Source organism: Eumetopias jubatus, unplaced genomic scaffold (assembly GCF_037043125.1).
Source record: "Eumetopias jubatus isolate StellerSeaLion01/CBP00866 unplaced genomic scaffold, mEumJub1_p1.0 scaffold_5, whole genome shotgun sequence".
Classification (NCBI taxonomy): Eukaryota; Metazoa; Chordata; class Mammalia; order Carnivora; family Otariidae; genus Eumetopias; species Eumetopias jubatus.
Window position 1 is genome coordinate 73,650,522 of NW_028274811.1, and position 19,519 is coordinate 73,670,040.

Below are 19,519 nucleotides of genomic sequence, written 5' to 3' on the forward strand. Positions count from 1 at the left end.
TACTCTATCTTTTCTTATTTCTAATTTTAGTGTCTATGGGTTTTCTTTACGTTTCGACTGAGAAAAACTTTGTCTCTTACCTATTCAAAGAAACAGCTCTTGGATTTACATATCAATCCTGTAATTTTTTCTTGCTTATTAATATTTAATATTTGTGTATTAGTTTTCTATTGTTGTCATAACAAATTACCACACACTTAGTGGTTTGTAGCAATATAAATATATTATCTCATAGTTTTGCAGGTCAAGGCTAGAGTAGATCCCCTACTTAAGGTCTCACAAGACAGAAATCATGACATTAGTAGCGCTGTGTTCCTTTGAGATGGCTCTGGGAATTAGTCCTCTTCTAGACTCATTTAAATTTATGGCCAAATTCAGTTTCTTGTAATTATGTGACTGAGGTTCTTGCTGGCTGTCAGTTCGAGACTGACGTTCTCCCAGCTGCCAGCCTTCTTTCTCATGTTTTTCATGTGGACTTTCTCCAGAACAGGCTAAGTCCATGCCATGCTTCAAATCTCTCTGACTCTAGCTGGAGAAAGTTCTCTGCTTTTAGAGGCTCATGTGATTGAATTGGGCCCAACTGGATAAAACAGGATAATCTCCCTATTTCAAGGTCTGTAACCCTAATTATAGCTGCAAATCCTTTAGGCCATCTAACATATCATATTCACAGGTTCCAGGGATTAGGCTATGGACATATTAAAAGAGCCATTCCAACTACCACAATTTGTCAGTTTCTTCATTCTGCTTTCCCTTGGTCAGGTTTGTTATTCTTTTTAACCTTGTGAAATGAATGGTTCATTATATAGCTTTATTCTGTTTTATATAATTATGGAAACATTTAATGCCACAAATTTACCTCTGATCATAGATGTGGCCGTGTCCTGTTGATATATAATGTTATTATACTTTCCTAAGTAAATTGTAATGGCAGAGTTGAGTTATTTTTTGACACTAGAGTTAGTCCTTTGAGAAGCAAATTCCATAAAGGAATTGATATGCAAGAGATTAACTGGGGTGGGGGGCGCCTGGGTGGCTCAGTCACTTAAGTGTACAACTCTTGGTTTTGGCTCAGATCATTACCTCATGGGTCATGGGATAGAGCCCAACAGAGGGCTCTGCACTCAGTGGGGAGCCTGCTTGAAGATTCTCTGTTTCTGCCCCCCCACCTCGCATGCACGCTCTCTCTCAAGTAAATAAATAAATCTTTAAAAAAAAATAGAAGAGATTAATTGAGGGGGAAAAAATCTGAAGGAAAGTGAGGAGGGTCCTAGAAAAGATGGAGAGAGCCATCAGATTACAAAATAGGTCTGACTCCTGTGAAAAAGACAGAAAAGGAAGGCCCGAAACAGCCATTATAAACAGTTTGATCCAGTTCTTGGAACCAAAGTCACTCATCAAAGGAAAACTGTTAAGACACTGGCTGGGAGCAGCCAATGGGAAGCATGGTATCCACACATGGTTATGCATTTTACACAGCAGTCAGGGTCCTTGGCCAGTTATGTTCCTCTGAGTAGGAGATCTGACAGACACATTTCCATGTGAAACACTGGAATTAAACAACAGAATTAAAAGAGGTCACTTTACTCAAATGGTTAGGTTTCTCTTTCTTTATACTTTTCGTATTAATTTCTAGTTTTTGTGCAGTGTAAAGTCATGATCTATGTTTTTCCTGCTTTATGGAATAGAGTTTTTTGTTTGTTTTTTTGGGGGGGGCAGGGGCAGAGGGAGAAAGAGAGCCCTCGGGGCTTGATCTCATGACCCTGAGATCATGACCTGAGCTGAAATCAAGAGCCGGATGCTTAACCCACTGAGCCACCCAGCCACCCCTACTTTGAGGTCTTATAGTCACATGTCTGCTTAGTTGTTGCAAATGCTCACTGGGCACTGGGAAAGAATGAGTGTTTCTTGCAGTTTGCAAGTTAGATTGTTTGGTATATAAATCTACTAAATAAACTGTATATTTCATGTCTCCCCATATTTTTATTTATATTTCACTTATTTGACTTCTATTGGTCAAAGAGAAGTCATTTAAAATAATTACTATATCATCTCAGTTTATCTTTGTAATTCTACAGCTGTTATTTTTTAGTTCAATATATAATGTAAATAAAGGTTTAAAACTCTTTTCACTGGGGATTCTAGTCTTCATCTGTAAAAATGACCACCTTTGTCCCATTTAACATATTTTGCCTCGAATAACATTTTGTCTAACAATATTGTTCTGCCAACTTTCTTTTCCTTTGCTTTTGCCAGGGATATTTGCCTATTATTTTATAGTTAACAATTCTGCCTTGAAGTATACCTCCTCTAAATAGCCGGTTTTAAGTGTATCTCCTATAAATAGCCATTCATGAGCTACTGGATGCCCATCCAACATTTATCTATTCAAACCCTTCTGTTATTCATCTCTTTGGGAACTTAGATTTTGTTAACTGCCCACTTTCCTCCATGTGACTGTCTGTTTCAGGAGTTGAATTCTGTTTGGCCAAAGTCCATTGTAGAGTTTAATTCCCCTAGACAGTGATTATTAGTATAGTCATGATTATGTGCTGCAATTCTGTTTTATTTTCCAATCCAGTCCTTTTACTTAAAGGAACTTCCTCACTGTTTCTGGCTATGTGGAAGGCACTCTTATCCTAACTTCCAGAAATGGAACTTGTTTTCTCCTATCTTTATATGCCCTAAAGTCATTTCACTTGGAATTCACTTGTGCTCAAGTCGGACTCCTGCCTGGAAATTCCTGAAGCCTAATTTTAGGCCACTCATGCATTTTCCTCAGAGTCTAATTAATTGTGCATTTAAGCATTCATTCAGTAAGTATTTGGTGAATATTTACCATTGACCACTTAATGTGCACTAAGGCTATAATGGTGATAGAGGATATATAGTGATTTACATTTTAATTGGGGAAAAAGTAAAGAAATAATTAAAATTAACAAATTGGTAAACTAAATTCAATTCTATGTTTTTGTTACATCATTAGGTAGCCCAATATCAAAAGGAATATTATAGCTAGCAGAATGGAACACTTCCCTATAAATCTTTCCCTGAAGATTGTTCTGTAACTATTGAATCATTCCTTTAGAAAAAATCATTTTCAAACGCAAATATGCTCTAGGCTCAAGTCTGTTTCTTGGCTCGTTTAGGAATACAGTATAATTAATGTAAGTGCTAGTGATTTTGTTCACACACACACAAAAGCTCCCTTTTGTACTTTCATTAGGTAATGCAGCTCTTAGGAAAGATTGAGGCTTCCAGTTCTGAGCAAATCTCAAATTTAAAGATGGTCCAGGGAGATTATCGCCATGAAATGAACCTTTTGGAGTTCAAGTAAGTGAATGGAAGATTTTTTAATTCTGTTAAGTACATTCGAAAAGGTTTTGCCTAATGAAAGTACTGGCATTAAATGAAAACCCATCCCAGGAATGTGAAACTGGCCAAGACATAAAGCAACAAACTGATGGAGAGAATAATCTACACTAAAGCAACACATACAATATTCATAATAAAGGAAATGAAATATGAGGGGAGGTGGGGGGTGGGTGAAACAGGTGATGGGGATCAAGGGGGGCACTGGGTGTTGTATGGAAGAGTGGACTCCTTGTGTCGTACACCTGAAACTAATATTACACGGTATGTTAACTAACTGGAATTTAAATAAAAAGTTAAAAGGAAATATGAATATTAATTTTGTCATTCTCTTTGCATATTGCAACTGAACTGATATATAGCCTGACCTTTTCTATAGAGTAATTTTAACTTATCATCAATTATATATTAAAATGCCTCAATGTAACGCACTTCCCTGAATATACATCGATTCCACAAGACAATCCAATAATTTTTAAAATAATTTTGATTTACAAGCTTTGTTTTTCAAATTTCTTCTAAGATTCTCTACTTGCTCCTTTACATTCTCCCTTTTTTAAGACTGGCCTCTGTCCCATCTTCACTGAGTTTCTCCCTATGCAATAGAGAAGACAGTAAAGGAGACAAGACTCCACAAACATTCCAATTACTGGCCTCCTTATTCCCAAATCCTCCTTTCTTAAGTGACCACTATTTCCTGGAGTCCTGGTACAGGCAGAAGAAAATTCTAGTCACTTGGACGATACCACCTTACTGCCCCTTTTCACCTTGTTCTTTTTCCTCTCTGTTCCACATCACCTGGGTTTAATGACTTGGTCAAATCCAGTAAGCTGAATATAATCTGCTTGCTCCCTTTTTCCCCATCTTTACAGTACACTTCATTAAATCTAAGTGTCACTGATTATAAGACATACCATTATCATTATTTTTTACCTATAAAACATGATGCTAACAATTAAACCATAGCATACCATCATTTTCAAGACACCTCTCGATTTCAGAGATGTTAAATTGGGAAATAGGTGTGTCCTAGAAATTGATGAAAACCTGTAGTCACCCCTAAAACTCAAAGAAGTAAATGTCTTGAGTAAAGAGAAAATACCCACTCTAAAAAAGCATGTCTAGGTGCTTAAATTCCAGCACACTGAAGATGCTCAGTAAATGTGTGTGGTGCTTGATCTAATCCCTTTAGCTTAGAATTAAATAAAATTAAATCAAGTGTCCAAAGGAGAAGGAGAGAAGTAAACTCTTTCTAGAAGTACACTGTAAGAACTGATTTTACTTGGAGAGAAAGGGGATTTATAACCTGGAATGGAATACTGGCTTAAAGGAATGAAGTGTATTAATAAACAGCAAATCAAGAAAAAGGAAAGGTTTGAGAACTAGGGTTAACTGCCTTATTGATGGTGTGGCGTGCTTTTTCCATCTTCAGTCCTGTAAAAAATTGGCTTATAAATAAGTCATCTAAATAGTTAAAAATGAATCTGGACACTTTTGTAATAATATAAACTTGAATCTTTTTCTCACTCGAAATAACTAAGTCTTAAAATTTCATGAGTATTACAGTAGGTAATGCTGAATTTATAAACCAAAAATTTCCATAGGCAAATACCTATGAGCTCTAATAATTCATTGAAATACACAATTGATTCTTTTTTATTTAAATCTTCTTCAACATTTTTTTTAATTAAAAAGTAACAAAATAAAACAAAGATGGGAAAAAAGGTCTTCATCTCAGCTTCCTCATGTAACCAATGCTAACACCAAGGATGTGTCCTGCCTTTCTTTCCTCCCTGTTAATATAAATATCTAACAGGAAAAGAATGTTTATATATATTATATATATCATATATGTATAGAGCATGGCTTTTAAAAATACATCCTATTCACATTACTCAATAATTTGCTTTTTTACAGTACATCTTAGTTTTCTCTCTAGATCAGCGAAGATTATTCTAACATTTTTAATAGTTGCATAATATTTAAACTTACAGATATGCTATAATTAATTCAACCATTTATCATATTGATGAATAGATTCTTCCAGTTTCCAGCTACCACAAACAAACCAAAAAAAATATTGTGTGTATATATCCTTAAATATTCTTAAATGTAGATGTTTTTATTTCTACAGGCAAGATTCTTAGGTCAAAGAGCTTATTAATTTTTTATAAATTTCTTTTTTTTAATGTAGCAATTCACACTTCCACCAGCAATATATGAGGGGACCTTTCTCTACATTCTTACCAATACTTGATTTTTTTTAATATTTTCCAATTAAAGGATGAAGATTGCATCTCTTATTTTCATTTGCATTCCTTTCATCATTTGAATTTCCTTTTCTGTGAATTGCCCATTCTTATCATTTGAGGGATTCCTTCAAGTTAGGGATATTAACCCTTTGACTGAGATATGTATTGCAAATATATTTTCCTCGAAGAGAAAGTAAGGTGGGTAAGGCTTTCTTTTTTTTTCTTTTCCATTCAGAGCGTATCTCAAATTAAAATGAATGAGGTAGAGTATTTGCTTTTTTTTTTAAGAAACAACTGTCTCTGAATAAAGGGATTAAAAGCATTTTAAGGACATTCAAATGTATGTTTAATTGAACAATTTTACCATTTAGAAACTTTAACAATTTTCAAGTTTAATGGCCAATTAAACATATATCTTATATAGAACATAAAAGCCCCAATGCTGTCTATGGTTTTTTAGTGATTTCCTGGGCCTCTGGCACTGATCACTAGAAATGACAAAGGAGACATGCTGGCTCTTTCATCTGAACCGCCCCCCCCCCGCCCCCCGCCATTGAGCTTCCTTTTCCCAGAAGGGTCTTAGATGTTCAGCTAAGTCAGGTCCTAAGTCAACAACTTAGTGCTTATAGAGTGAGAGTCTTAGTCATCATAAAATATAGCTATCTTTTAGTAAGGGTTTGGCAGGGGAAGTACCAACCATTCACTCCCTAGATAGTTCTTGCTGCTGACAATGTTTAATTGACAGTGATTTATAAGAAAATAAAAATTATTCGATCAACAAAGCAAATGCATAGACTCAAATCTCCCCACACAGCTTTGAAAATGCTACCACAGTATTAAATTACAAACTATTCAAGTCAAGGATATGTCTCATCCACCTCTGTATTCTCCCGCACACAGCACATTCAGACACAAATAGAAGCCAATGAATGAATATTTTGAGAACCAATAATATGTAAGTTGTGTTTTGGAATATTCAAAGACAAAATCATAGCCACATATAGTTGGGGGGAAAATCCATAAATAAGTGAAAAGCTAAACACAGGTAATGTTAAATGAGATATATCAGTAGGAAGAAATAATAAATATACTAATTGTTATTTATAAATATCTACCAATCACTAAATGATCAAGATATTCAGGTGCATCCAGCTCTTATCCCCATTTTGGTGATGGGGAAACACAACCATGGAAATTAAATAATTCGCCCAAAGTCACATACTTAGAAAGTGTCTGACTCCACATCTCAGGTTATTTTACTGATCTATGACACATCTATCTCACAATTCCAACCATTAGTAAACTAACTGTGCTACAGAAATTTAGGGAATGGAAAGATCACATCTGCTTGAAACTATGAAGTTATGAGGCTATGACGGTACTAGGATTCAAGCTCAAGTACAATATGGAATGGTAAGTCTTCCTATCAGCATGGAGTTGGAATTGCTCTTTATCAGTGTCACTAACTAGAAATCACAGGACCTAAAGAAGAAATTAGTTTAAGGATATAGGTACAAATTTAGTAGGAAATAATGTTTCTTGGAATTAATTTCTTTCTTCTAAACATGAAACTTGAAATCTTAGATTCAATATCCAAAGACTGACTTTGTTAAAGCCACTCTCTGAATTCTTGAGAGCCTGTTGTTAAGAGTGTCCAAGAATTTAAACTTTTCATGTCTTCCAGAAAAGTTCAATCACTTATTGAATGCAAGACAATGAGTTTGAGACATAAGTGAACCAGTTAAAAAAATAAATAAATAAAGGCCCAGAATGGGGCTATGTCCTCATTCTATGTCTACCATAACCACAGTGATTACTAGGATGATTGTTGCAAGCCCCACAGTCTCCTTCACCATTCATATTCACCACAGCTATCTGGATGTCTATAGATCCCCGCTAAATTTTATTTTACCCTTTTGTAACTTTCTCCCTTATTATTGCCCTTGGTATGTATACTAACTTGATTCCACCAATATAAAAATTTTGTAAAAACTGTATCTCATATTATCCTAGTAAGGTCTCTGGCCATAATTTAAAAGTCTGACTTTTGTGTTTTTTGAAAAAGGAAAAAAAAAAGTTATCTATCCATCCATGCATCTACCTACTTCCCTCCCTTCTTACGTATCTTCCTATTTCCACCTACATCTGATAGAAATACTACCATAACTATTGGGATAGAGGATCTGGGAACTAAAATGTGAATGTTGTCCAAGATAAATTCATCCTGTTGAGATTTTAACTGTAAATTCTGTAATTCACAGAAAAGTAATTCTTTCATGGAAAATCATGTCCATTATATTAGGGGAAAATCTAAGGAAAGAAAGAGATTTATGCAAACCTTTATTATAGCTTATCCTTTTTATCTTTCAAGAAGAATGCTTTTTAAAAAAATCCTTTCATATTTTCATAAACTACCCAGAGTCTGACTTTTGATGGTTACCAGGAAAGTGTGTCTCCAACTGCAGGCAAAACATTGGAGTAAAATGATCATAAGTAGTAAGTCATTCTTTATGACTTTATTTTAATTTCAGAATTCTAATTACTGATATGTGCTTCTAGAGATATTACTTGGACACATTTAATGGTTCCCTGGTGTTCAGAGGGATGTTAATACTGTATCAGTAATGAGAGTAAATGCTCTCATTTATATACACGGTAAAGGTGAACAGTGAAAGCTGTATTCCCAACTGGAAAGCTACCTCTTGATTATCTGGGGATTTACTGTCTCTCCTAACCATCACTATTAATTAGTATTTCTGCCAGAGATAGGAAAGGGAAGATGAAAACTGAAGATCAGATCTCTAAATATCTTGGCAAGTATATGATTTGTTATTTGTGAACAGCCTTAATAAAAGGTACTGAATGAGAAAGAATGAATCATTTATCCATTTATTCAACTATTCCTTGAGCACTTCCTATATTCCAGCCATTGTCCACCACCATGAACAAAGAAAAATGCTTTCGTGGAGCTTAGGTTCTAGTGAAGCAGACAACATATCACATGGTGATAAGCATTTTGGAGAAAAATAAAGGAGTAGGGAGAGTCTGATGGGGAAAAATGAAACCTTTTGTTGTTTTAAGTGTGGTTTAAAAAAAGTCCTATGTTAAGGTGATAAGTGGTACTTGAATAGAAATCTGAACGAAATGAGGGCAGGAGCCATTGTGTGTTCTAAGGAAGAGTGTTCCAGACATAGGAAACAGTTGGCTAAAACGAAGTTGTCCATGTATCAGCTGGGAACATATCTGTCTGAGACCCTTCAGCTATTAGCCAGTAGCATAGGTGTTTGGAAATCATGACGGGATTAAGAACACGAAGAGTGGCCAAAGGTATCTTCTTCATTGTTGAAGTACTCACCTGAATCAAGGTATGCGTTCTATGTGAAAAATCTCTCTCTCCAATCAAAAAATGTGATAATTCACGGAGCTGAAGATCAGAATTCAGCTATTATACTACAACTAATATAACTATTGGAAAATTAACTTTTCCCATTCCTTGATTTCATCATCTAAGTGCTGGTTTCTCAACGTGGGCACATCGGCATTTTGGCTGGATAATTCTTTACTGTGAGGCTGTCCTGTGCACTGTAGGATGTCTGGCAGTATTTCTGGCCTCTACCCACCACATGTCAGTAGCATCTCCAAGTTGTGACAACCAAAAATGTCTCTGTACATTGTTAGATGCCCACTGGTCTAAATAAAAATGAAAATGGCCTCTTAAAACCTTTTTTTTCCAAATATTAGCTCGAACACTTTTTCAGGGAAGCTAAAGAAGCATACACATGCAATATATGTCCAGCATGTCTTAAGCAGTGTCCAGTGATAAATATCACAAACTCAATTATCTGCATATAATTTGTCCTGAAAACATTACAGCAATGATTATTTCAAGCCACCCACTCGTAAGGTCGTCTGAATATTTTCAATAGCAAACAACATGCACTGCGCCTGCCTATCTAATATACTGCCTATTCTAAAAGGCAATTTGAAATTGACCTCTTGCTACAAGCAAGTGGCATGCAGAAAACATACAGAGACCCCTTGCCAGCCCCCACCCTCATCCCACCCCTTCTCAGACCCGGAGTTCTCAGTCATGCCAGCTGTGGATTCTCCTTTCTACTCACACCCTCAGCCACTCTACAGTGACTTTTCAAACTGATGATATATGATTCCAAACCTCTACTCTCTGTAATAACACCCACTTCCATTTTTAAAAACCCTTCATTCCATTATTTAATATTCCTGTGGTGCATCATTTCGCTGTCAGCAGTCACTTCCAGCACCTTAGCCTCTATTACAACTGATTTTGCTCAGTACCTCTTCAAGCCCTCCCTGCACCCCACCCCTCCAAGAATCCACAGAGGCCCACAGGAAGCGACGGAGCCTTTATTGAAGTTTCACCTGAGACAGAAAAGACAACCAAGGATGGTCTCCCAGGGACTCTCTGCTTTCCCAAAGTCCTCTTGGGCTCCCTTCCAGCTCCCTTAACCACTCCCTCTCTGTGACTTTTCTCTGGCCCAGATCCTCCCCAGCCGGGAAGTGACCCATGTAGAACAGGGGTTCCCCAAACTACCACCCTTAGCCGAACCTCCCCACTACTGAGAATGATTTGCACACTTCCTACTAATCTTAACAAAAATATATATTTTATGACATGTGATTATATCCCATTTAAATTTCAGCATATATAAAGTTTAGATTAGACCACAACCATGTTCTTTATTTGCTTATAAATCAGCCATGCTTATTTGTATCGTATATGGTTGCTCTTCCACTGCAATGGCAGCACCGAGTCGTTCTAGAACAGAGAGGTTGCCACGGAGGCCATATGGCCCACAATGCCTTAAATATTTACTATCTGACCCTTTATAGAAACAGTTTGCTGACCCTTACCACAGAGGGATAGCCCCGTCTCAAGTGACTTAGTGCAGTGTTTCTTCCACACACACAATGTACCCCGGGCCCTAAGAGGAAATCTGCATGGAGGACGCATGTGTTTCTGTGTGTCTATGTGTCTGTCCCTGTGTATATGTGTATTTTAAGGTATGAGGAGGGGTGTTGTCAGCAGTTGGGTTGAATGCAAGCTCAGGGCAGGGACCCAGAATGTGCCCCTTTACCCCCCACCTCCCACATCAAACCGAAAGTACTTGCTAGATATCTTGAGCCTTATCATCTGAAAAAAAAAAAAAAAAAACTGCAGCGTTTCTCAGTATTAAATTTTGGTTTTGTGTTTAAATTTACCTATTAAAATAGAAACATTTTTCCCCTCAGATTTAATTCACTTTCAAATAATCTATACGAGGAAGTTAAGAACCATCAAAAATGGACAGAAAGCCGGTTCATCACCTATGAAAAAGACCACCTTGGCCATATGAATCAATGTCTGAAGCTCCTACAGGAGAAACTAGTAAGGAGTTCTGTTATTCATGAAGTAAACGGCTGCATGGTCATTGTCTGGATGTTAGCAGTGAGTCAAGGTTTTGAAAGTTTCATTGTGACATTCACAGTCACTTCACTGACCTTTCCTGCACCCAGGTAGGAATCAAGGGGCCTGCCTCTTGGTCCTGTGTGCTACTCCCCAACTCCATGAACCCGTACCTCTGAGTGTGCTCTACCTATGACAGAATAACCTAAAGAGAGGTGTTGGTTTTAAAAAAAAAAAATACGGATTCCTGGTCCCAGCCCAGAGCGGCATCAGACCCCCTGGGTCCTCCTCTGGGGATGTGTGCTTCTAGGCAAGCTCCCTGGGTGATGCTTGGACACAATAAAGCCGAAAAGCTTCTGCCATAGACAAGTCGGTTTACCTCTCCGAAGATCCATTAGTAGACCAAAGTTTTCAAAACTCCTTTTCCAAATCCAAACTTGTAGAGAGACACAATAAAGCCGAAAAGCTTCTGCCATAGACAAGTCGGTTTACCTCTCCGAAGATCCATTAGTAGACCAAAGTTTTCAAAACTCCTTTTCCAAATCCAAACTTGTAGAGAACCCCCAGCTTTGAGGCAAGACTACCAGGATGGAGGGGAAATCTGTTCATGGCAAGTCCCCTTCCACTCCAGGCAGCTCAATCAGCCAGCTGCTAGCCCCCACAGGACGGCAGCATAGGTCCATCTGTGTCACCGGGGACTGCCAGCCTTGCTGATGATTCAAATAAGATGTTTCTGGAACTCTGGTAGAGGGGCTTTGGGCAGCTGACAGAGACAGGAGTCCAAGAGATGGAGATAACCATGACAGCTTTATCATTGATAAGGCTATTGAAGTCTGTGTGGTCTGATGTGCAGCCAAGGGGGCCTGTTAGTTCTCCTGAAGTTAGACTCATCCACCAGTTCTAGGCAGCAACAGGTGACCACAGGGTCACCTGCAGGCAGAAGCTTCCCACCACAAGTAAGAGAGAGGCTGGAGTCCACCTCCCTCAGGCAGGCAGGGCCAAAGACAGGAGAACCAAAGGGCTGTCAGTCTCCCCCAGCAACTGCTTGCAAATTCCCTGTGGGGGGCGAGAAAGAGCAGAGCAGCTAATGAACCTTGGGCTGCCCATGAGTCCCCACCGCACTGCAATTAGAATCACTTGGAGAGTTTTTAAATTAGATAAATTCCTGAGCTCCACTGTGGACCAATTAAATCAGAGTTTCAGGGGGTGGTGTGATGGTCCAGGTGATATGAATAGACAACAGGGGTCAAGAATCACTATTCTAGCTGAACTCTGTCCACGTGGAGATAGGAAGCTCGAGGGAATATGGACACCTAACGGGAGCGTGTCCAAGGACGCTAGGTCAAGCAGTTTCTAAAACGCCTTCCTTGGCCACACTTCTTTAAACATTAGACTATAATTCCAAATCCTTAGGGCATTTCAGCAAGACCACAGCCCTTTCTTTTCTTTCTCCCATCACATGCAGAATTCTAGAAACTACAAACAAGGCCAAACAAAGGTATGAACTCACACTTGTGAACACAGTTTTACAAGGGAACTTGGTGAGATATTTCATGTTTAACATGGAAAAGTGAACTTGTTAAAAACATTCTCTAAGCTAACTAATACAAATCCATGTAAGTTTTCTTTTCTGCAGAGTTTTATCATATGATATCTTTTATAGGAAAAATCTGAAAATAAAATGGAAGAAAAATTACTGAAGCTTTCAAGCAAATTAGAGAATCTCATTAACACAGAGAAACAGGAAGCAGAACTAAGCAAAGTAAAGCATATAGAAAATAAACTGTCCAAAAAGATGAACCAGCTGGAAAAGCACATCTGGGGTGAATTAGAGAAAATGCAGAGTGAATATCAATCAGGTGAGCAGACACCTTTGATTAAGAACACTAGTCCTTGCTTATCCAATCCCTCAGTGTTATATACTTTGAGCTCATGGCCATGGATCAATCCTGTCATTATCGATATCCTTTTGTATTTAACCTGACTTTTCTAAATATCCCATAGAATGTCAGTATACCATTGGAAGGTAGGTAAACAAGTTCTCTTCCTTCATTCGGACTTGGCAGTGTCACAAGCTTGCCAAGGCTCTGAGTTGTTTTTTTGTTTTGTTTTTTGCTTTTTTTACTAAGATCATAGAATCATAGAATTGTTAGACTTGCAAAGTCTTTGAGATCAAGACCTTACTTGCTGTAGATCATGAAATTAGGACCTGAAATCAAATGTCCCTCATTGAATTGCAGGTAATGAGCCTGGACAGATGTCAGACTAGAGACCTGACCTTTAGAAGTGACAAAGAGAGATGAATTAACAGAGTCCAGTATAATGACTGCTTTTCTTCTTAAGGAAGCTAATGGCAGCAGTGTCAAGCTGAGCTAACATCAAAGAGGATTAATTTGAAAGGCTCATCTAATTTGTCAAAGGGAAGGACATGGGATAGGTGCTGTGGAGCAACCATCTGCCTTGAGTCACAATCCTGACGGAATTACCAGGAACCAGAGTTTCCTTCATTAAAGAAAGATCCATCTCATTTTCTGTCTTCTAGTTCTCAAAAAATTCATGCAAATTCTCCCAAATTTTGGTCCTGTACAGAGATACCTTGAAGGTGTATCGGGAAGATATTAAGGTCTCATTCTGCCAGATGTTCCTAGCATATAAGTAAAATTTGCTGCCTGGAAATCTGACCCACACTGCCCTTACCACCCCCCCATCTCCCACTGCCAAATCCATCTAATGAATTATCTGGCCAGGAATCATATCTCAAACTTATGCGACCCTTCTTTTAGGGCCCTGTTTTCTACCTTAGCACCAGAGGTTTAATTATATTCATTCCATTAGTATATCCCCGGGATGAGCTAAAAAGGAATTTGTAATCTGTTTCTTCATTTAACTAACCTGGAGTTCTAGCAAAGGGGAATTCCAAATTAATGGTGTGCTCCTTTATGCCTTTAACAAAAGTATGTTGAGAAATGACTACGTGAAAGGCCCAATGAGTAAGAAATGGGCTATACCCTAAGAAGTTCGAGGTCTGGGAGGTCTGGGAGGCCTGGTAGGTAGCTCGAGTCATGAGTGAGACTAGACTTGCATAAGAGAGAGACAAGACAGGGGGAACAGCTGGTGGCCACTCCTTAGGTCCCTCAACAGGTTACTTTCTGAGAAGTTTTAAAATCTCACCTGTGTTCTTTATCTTCAATTTGGTAACAAGAATGAAAAAAAAGATCAAAATTTCTTATCAAAATGACACAGAGAGAAGAAAATATTTTAAATTTCTTTCTTGAAATATAGAACTATTTTGTTATGCAACATATTTGGGCAAGGAGAGGAACTGAATTAAATTTTGACAATGAAGCCAGACACAAGCTGAAATACTACTGATAATGTATCTTCATGACTTGTAAGAAATGGATTATTGTACATTTTTAGACTGGTCTTAATGGAATTTAATATGCTTTTAATTAAATGATGACCAATTATGGCAGAACTGCTGATTAGCAACTTTTGTTTTTAAAAAAATTTCCAATGCATTAAGTGTACCTATTCTCTTATCTCTTCCAGGATTTAAATCAATTCACGACTCTCTCAGCTCCCTCCAACAAATACAGAAAACAAAGATGGATTTAGAGAAATATAAAGTACAGAAAGACCTAAAGAAATTACAGCGTAAAATAGTGGAACTCCAGGAGGTATAAAATGTTTCAGTCATCTTTTTCACCAGCCAATATAGTGGTTTGTTGGTAAAAGTCGGAAAGAAGTTAATATCTCTGGGGTGTTTACTGCTTCTTATATTTCCGTATTTCTTACCACCTTTTTAAGGAGATGAATGTGCCAGAAAATCCAATAAAGCAAAGAAATTTATGATGTCTTCATTAACTTATTAATGAAAAAGTTAAGGAATTTTTTAGAGAAATGACTTTTTGTATTTTTATTTGCCTACCAATAAAAAGCTGTCTACAAAATGTCCATCAATGAGTGAAGGGGCCTGGTGTAAACATAAAAGAAGGGCAGGAACTGAGGCAAACCGAAGACCACTTACCCTGTCTATAACAGACTAGTCAGCCTGCAGTTCTAGTTCATTATCAATATGTATATAATCCATTAGTGCCCAAATTTTATTTTTCAAGAGAAACTAGAAATCGGGTTTTATATGAAACCATTTATAAGCATTAGCAACTAGTTCAAAATATTTACTTTATCTATAGGGCAGATACAACTAGCAGGCTGCCAACCTGCAACTTCTGATCCAGACACTTTTATCTTCTAACAATCCCAGTATTTATAGCAAGTCTAACCTATGCATATAAAATTACTGATTCATTGTACTCAGTATGTATCAGAGCTATGAGCAAGTCAGAGCCAAACATGCAAAATAAGAGAATACACCAGTTTCTATGAAAAACATCCAACATAATTCGATCTAGGGGCCAAATTCAAATTAGTTTTCTATAAAATTAAAATATTTCTAACTTTTCCAGATATAAATGTTAGGTGTAGCGCCTGGTATTAGGTAGTAACGTCATTAAAAATAAAAATAAGCTATTCATGTCATACACTATCTGCTAGAACAAAGACTAATTTCTTTTTTTTTTAAGATTTTATTTATTTATTTGACAGAGAGAGAGACAGCGAGAGCAGGAACACAAGCAGGGGGAGTGGGAGAGGGAGAAGCAGGTCTCCCGCCGAGCAGGGAGCCCGATGCGGGGCTCGATCCCAGGACCCTGGAATCATGACCTGAGTCGAAGGCACACGCTTAACGACTGAGCCACCCAGGCACCCCCAAAGACTAATTTCTAATCACAGAGCTTTTGGTAACCTGGCAAGAGGACCATTGTTTCAGACTTAGTCTCTTGCCTTGGTTTAGGAAGAATTGACAACTTCTCCCCCAAGAAAGTACAAACTTACCTTCCAAATAAATTTTTGACCACTATCCACCTAATTTTTTAGTTATATGAAAGCTCTCCATTTGTTTTTATTAATTTACATACAGCATCTTTGACTATATTGTAAAGGACTTTTTAAAAAATATTTTATTTATTTATTTGAGAGAGAGAGAATGCGGGGGGGAGGCTCAGAGGGAGAAGGAGACGCCCCGCTGAGCAGGGAGCCTGATGCGGGACTTCAGGATCATGACCTGAGCTGAAGGCAGTCACTTAACCGACTGAGCCGCCCAGGTACCTGCAAAGGATTTTCATCGCAGAATTTAAGAGTTTAAAATGCAATAGCAAATATTCTTTGCAATCAAGTGTCACGCTAAGACAAAAGGCTCTTATAAGTGGATAAGAAAATAATAATAATGAACAGGCGAGTCATGGAAGAATACAGTAAGAAATGAAGATATGAAAAGACATTCAACCTATTAAATACAAATTAAAGGAACCCTTAGGTACTATTTGCAGATCACCAAAAATTAAAGTATTCGACGAGGCTGTTGAGAAATGTGCACTCCTATATTACTGGTGAGCCTATAAATTGGTACAATGAGTAAGAGAGCAATTTGGAAACATCTATTAATATTTTAAAATATATTTATTCTTTGACCCTGGAATTTTACTATTCGAAATTTACAAAAAAATTCAAAAATTATATTACACAGAATAAAGAACCTTTCAAAATGTGCAAAGATAAATGACCAAGGATACTCATTACAGCACCATTTGTTTTAGTAAAAATAAAACAAAAAGCCTGAAAATAACCTAAATATTAGGAAGTGACTAAATTAATGATATCACCAGATAAAAATGCTCTCCAACCCTTAAAAAGAACACAAAAAGATATCCAAGATACACTGATAGGTGAAAAAAGCAAGTTACAACATGAATACGATCCCAATTGTGTCAAAAAATACTTTGAAATATGTTAAACAGAATATGTATACTGTATAGTATGCAAAAAAGTAGGAATTTATAACAAACGTTAGCAGTGACTGGATTATGAAGAATTTTGTTTTCTACATAAGAATGTTTTTAGATTATATTTTTGTTTCCAGTAAAAATGTATTTTAAAAAAATCACCACCATAGCAAATATACTACTAGGCTGAAGTAGTAACTCTTTGTAATGAACCAAGTAAGTGGTTATAGGAAGGGTTAAATTAGAAATTCATACAGACCAAGAGCCACATCATCTCATTCATACCCATTTTTTACTCTACAGTTCTTCTTTCCTTATAAGTAAAAATGCTCTGAATTGTAGTTCAAATAATAGTGTAGGATCAAGCCAAAGGCTCTGCAGAATGGATCTCTCTCATTGGTGGTGACAGGGTAGTACCATGTAGAAGTGAATGTAATAGCAGAGGGTAGGAGGGGAATCAAAGAGTCTTCTGTAAGTGTTCTTGCTTGGAATCCCAAGTTGGGGTCTTCACAGGTTTGCTTAGGCTCTAGATGACCTGAGAGCTATGCCTAGAGAGAAGGTGGATCGGGGTTTTGTAGGGCCTAAAGCTTATACAATTTTGATTTATTGTTAATGTACTGTCCTGATGAATTGGCGCCAAAGTCTGTAGGAACATTCCTGAAAGCCACGGCTACTTCAGGACAGCCACAACCTACCTCCATCCAGAAGTGATCATGAACAACATAAACATATCCCTCTAACCCAAATATATCCCCAAGTCAACTTCTCTTTTGCTGGATCCAAAGCTGGCCATAGCCACTCCAGGGGTACCTGATATCAACAGAAAGGGGAGTGGAGACAATGATCTTAATCAATGGTCTTATTGTCATTAAAATGCCTTACTTCTGCAAATTTTCCATCAACCGTGCAAACATGTGGCTAGGGCTCAGTAAGTGAGGGGTCCTGGAGCTTGAGAGCTGTCATTTCACCACAAATTCACCTCTGCTCTGGGCCTCCCTCCCTTTGTATATATTTTGCCATGGATCCAAAAAGATGACTAGGACAAACAATCCCCCTAGAGAAACTCAGATGCATGGCACTTTATTCTATATCAAACATCAACACCTAATCCCTTGGGAAATGTCGGACTTGTCTCCCAAAAATACAAGAGGATGTTTGAACACCACAGAATCTCCAGTGCAGATCCACCCCGTGGACTTGAGGCCTATGTTAGATCATTCCTGAGAGTTCTCAGTTTAGGCGCCAGCGCCATCTGAACAGGTTCGAATAGTCCAAGGGCCCTCTGCCTCCCCAGTGTTTCCTGCCATTTCCTTCCTCTTGTCAAAACTTGCACTGACAGGGAAAAGTCATATGAAATTATTTATACTAAGGACTAAATGGTAATGTTCAAAGGATTTTGCTTCCTCACTGAAGATGAAGGACAAATTCCTCACCTTATGCTACAAAGGTAAGCACCTTCTCAGCCCCATCGTGGGGTGGATATGATCACCACCGGATAGGAGAGCAATAAGGCCCAAGGTCAAAGAAAAAGCATCCCCAGAATTCCCTGGACATTAGCAGCTTTCCCTTCTACAGACACAAGTGTCTGCTTACTGGTGTTGGTATCACCCATGATAGCAGCAAGTAGCACCCAAAAACACCAATGGGAAACTTGATCTATAATACACGTATCTGTGTTTTTACCTTTGGAAGGGGGTCTCCAAACTTCTGTGAGATATTACTTTTTACATCTTTGCAGCCTCTATTCATTCAGGTGCTAGGCATTGGGAATACCATATTGAGCAAACTAAATATGAACCCTGCTTAGGGAACTTATAGTCTAGTGGAAAAGACCAATAATTAAACTTTCAAACACATGGGCAAGTGAAGAGTGTGATGGAGCACCTGAGAGCGGCATTTAGGAAAACATGGGAAATAAAGCAAAGGGGTCTTCCAGAAGAAGGGATATCTAAATTGAGACCTCTACAGTATTAGCAGACATTAGCCAAGGGAAAGGGCCATGGTTGGTAGAGGCCAGAGCTCAGGGAGGTACAGCAGCATGGGCAAAGGCCCAGAGGCCAAGAGAATGGAACACATGCCAGGAAATGCAAGATATGGTCAGAACCTGAAGGGTATGCCATAGGAGATGGGAGAGAAGGTTTGAGGAGGTAAATAATGAAAAGAAGGCTGGAGAGATTAGGGAGAGCAGGGTGTCTGATCACAAAGGGCTTTATAACTCTTGTTGAGGAACTTGGGCTTTATCGTCAAGACCCAGAGTAGCTCTGAAGGATTTTAAATAGGAGAGTGACATTATCAGATTTGCATTTTAAAGAAATCCCTCTGGCTGTAGTGTGGGGAACAGATTACAGACACAGCGTGGGAAGCAAATTTGGATGGGAAAAGAGGGAGATGATGGAGAAGAGTGTAGATAATGAGCTCAGTTTTAAACTAATTGATTTTGAAGTATCAATGGGATGTCCAAGTAGAGGTATCTAGCAGTGATTGCGAAATATGACCTGGAGCATGAGAGAAATCTAAACTGAAGATCTAGCATGGAAACAGGAATTGGACTTATGGATGAAGAAGGAAGAGACCGCCTGGGGTTGGGAGGGGTGGGAGTGAAGGACATGAAGACCACTGTGAGAAACAGA

The 19,519-nt window shown here is 38.1% G+C and overlaps 2 protein-coding genes across 2 annotated transcripts in view; one reads left to right on the forward strand and one right to left on the reverse strand.

Moving 5' to 3' along the window:
- Window positions 1-14,732, forward strand: part of FAM81B (family with sequence similarity 81 member B) — a 52,036-nt gene extending 37,304 nt beyond the window's left edge. Inside the window, exons 7-10 of the mRNA XM_028089320.2 lie at window positions 3,227-3,333; window positions 10,893-11,028; window positions 12,710-12,905; window positions 14,599-14,732. Coding sequence (XP_027945121.2) covers window positions 3,227-3,333; window positions 10,893-11,028; window positions 12,710-12,905; window positions 14,599-14,732 — 573 coding nt within the window. The remainder of the gene's footprint in view (window positions 1-3,226; window positions 3,334-10,892; window positions 11,029-12,709; window positions 12,906-14,598) is intronic.
- SKIC3 (SKI3 subunit of superkiller complex) overlaps window positions 10,007-19,519 on the reverse strand; it is a 169,659-nt gene continuing 160,146 nt past the window's right edge. The window contains exon 43 of the mRNA XM_028089298.2: window positions 10,007-12,102. The gene's annotated coding sequence lies outside the window, so the exon portion shown is untranslated. The remainder of the gene's footprint in view (window positions 12,103-19,519) is intronic.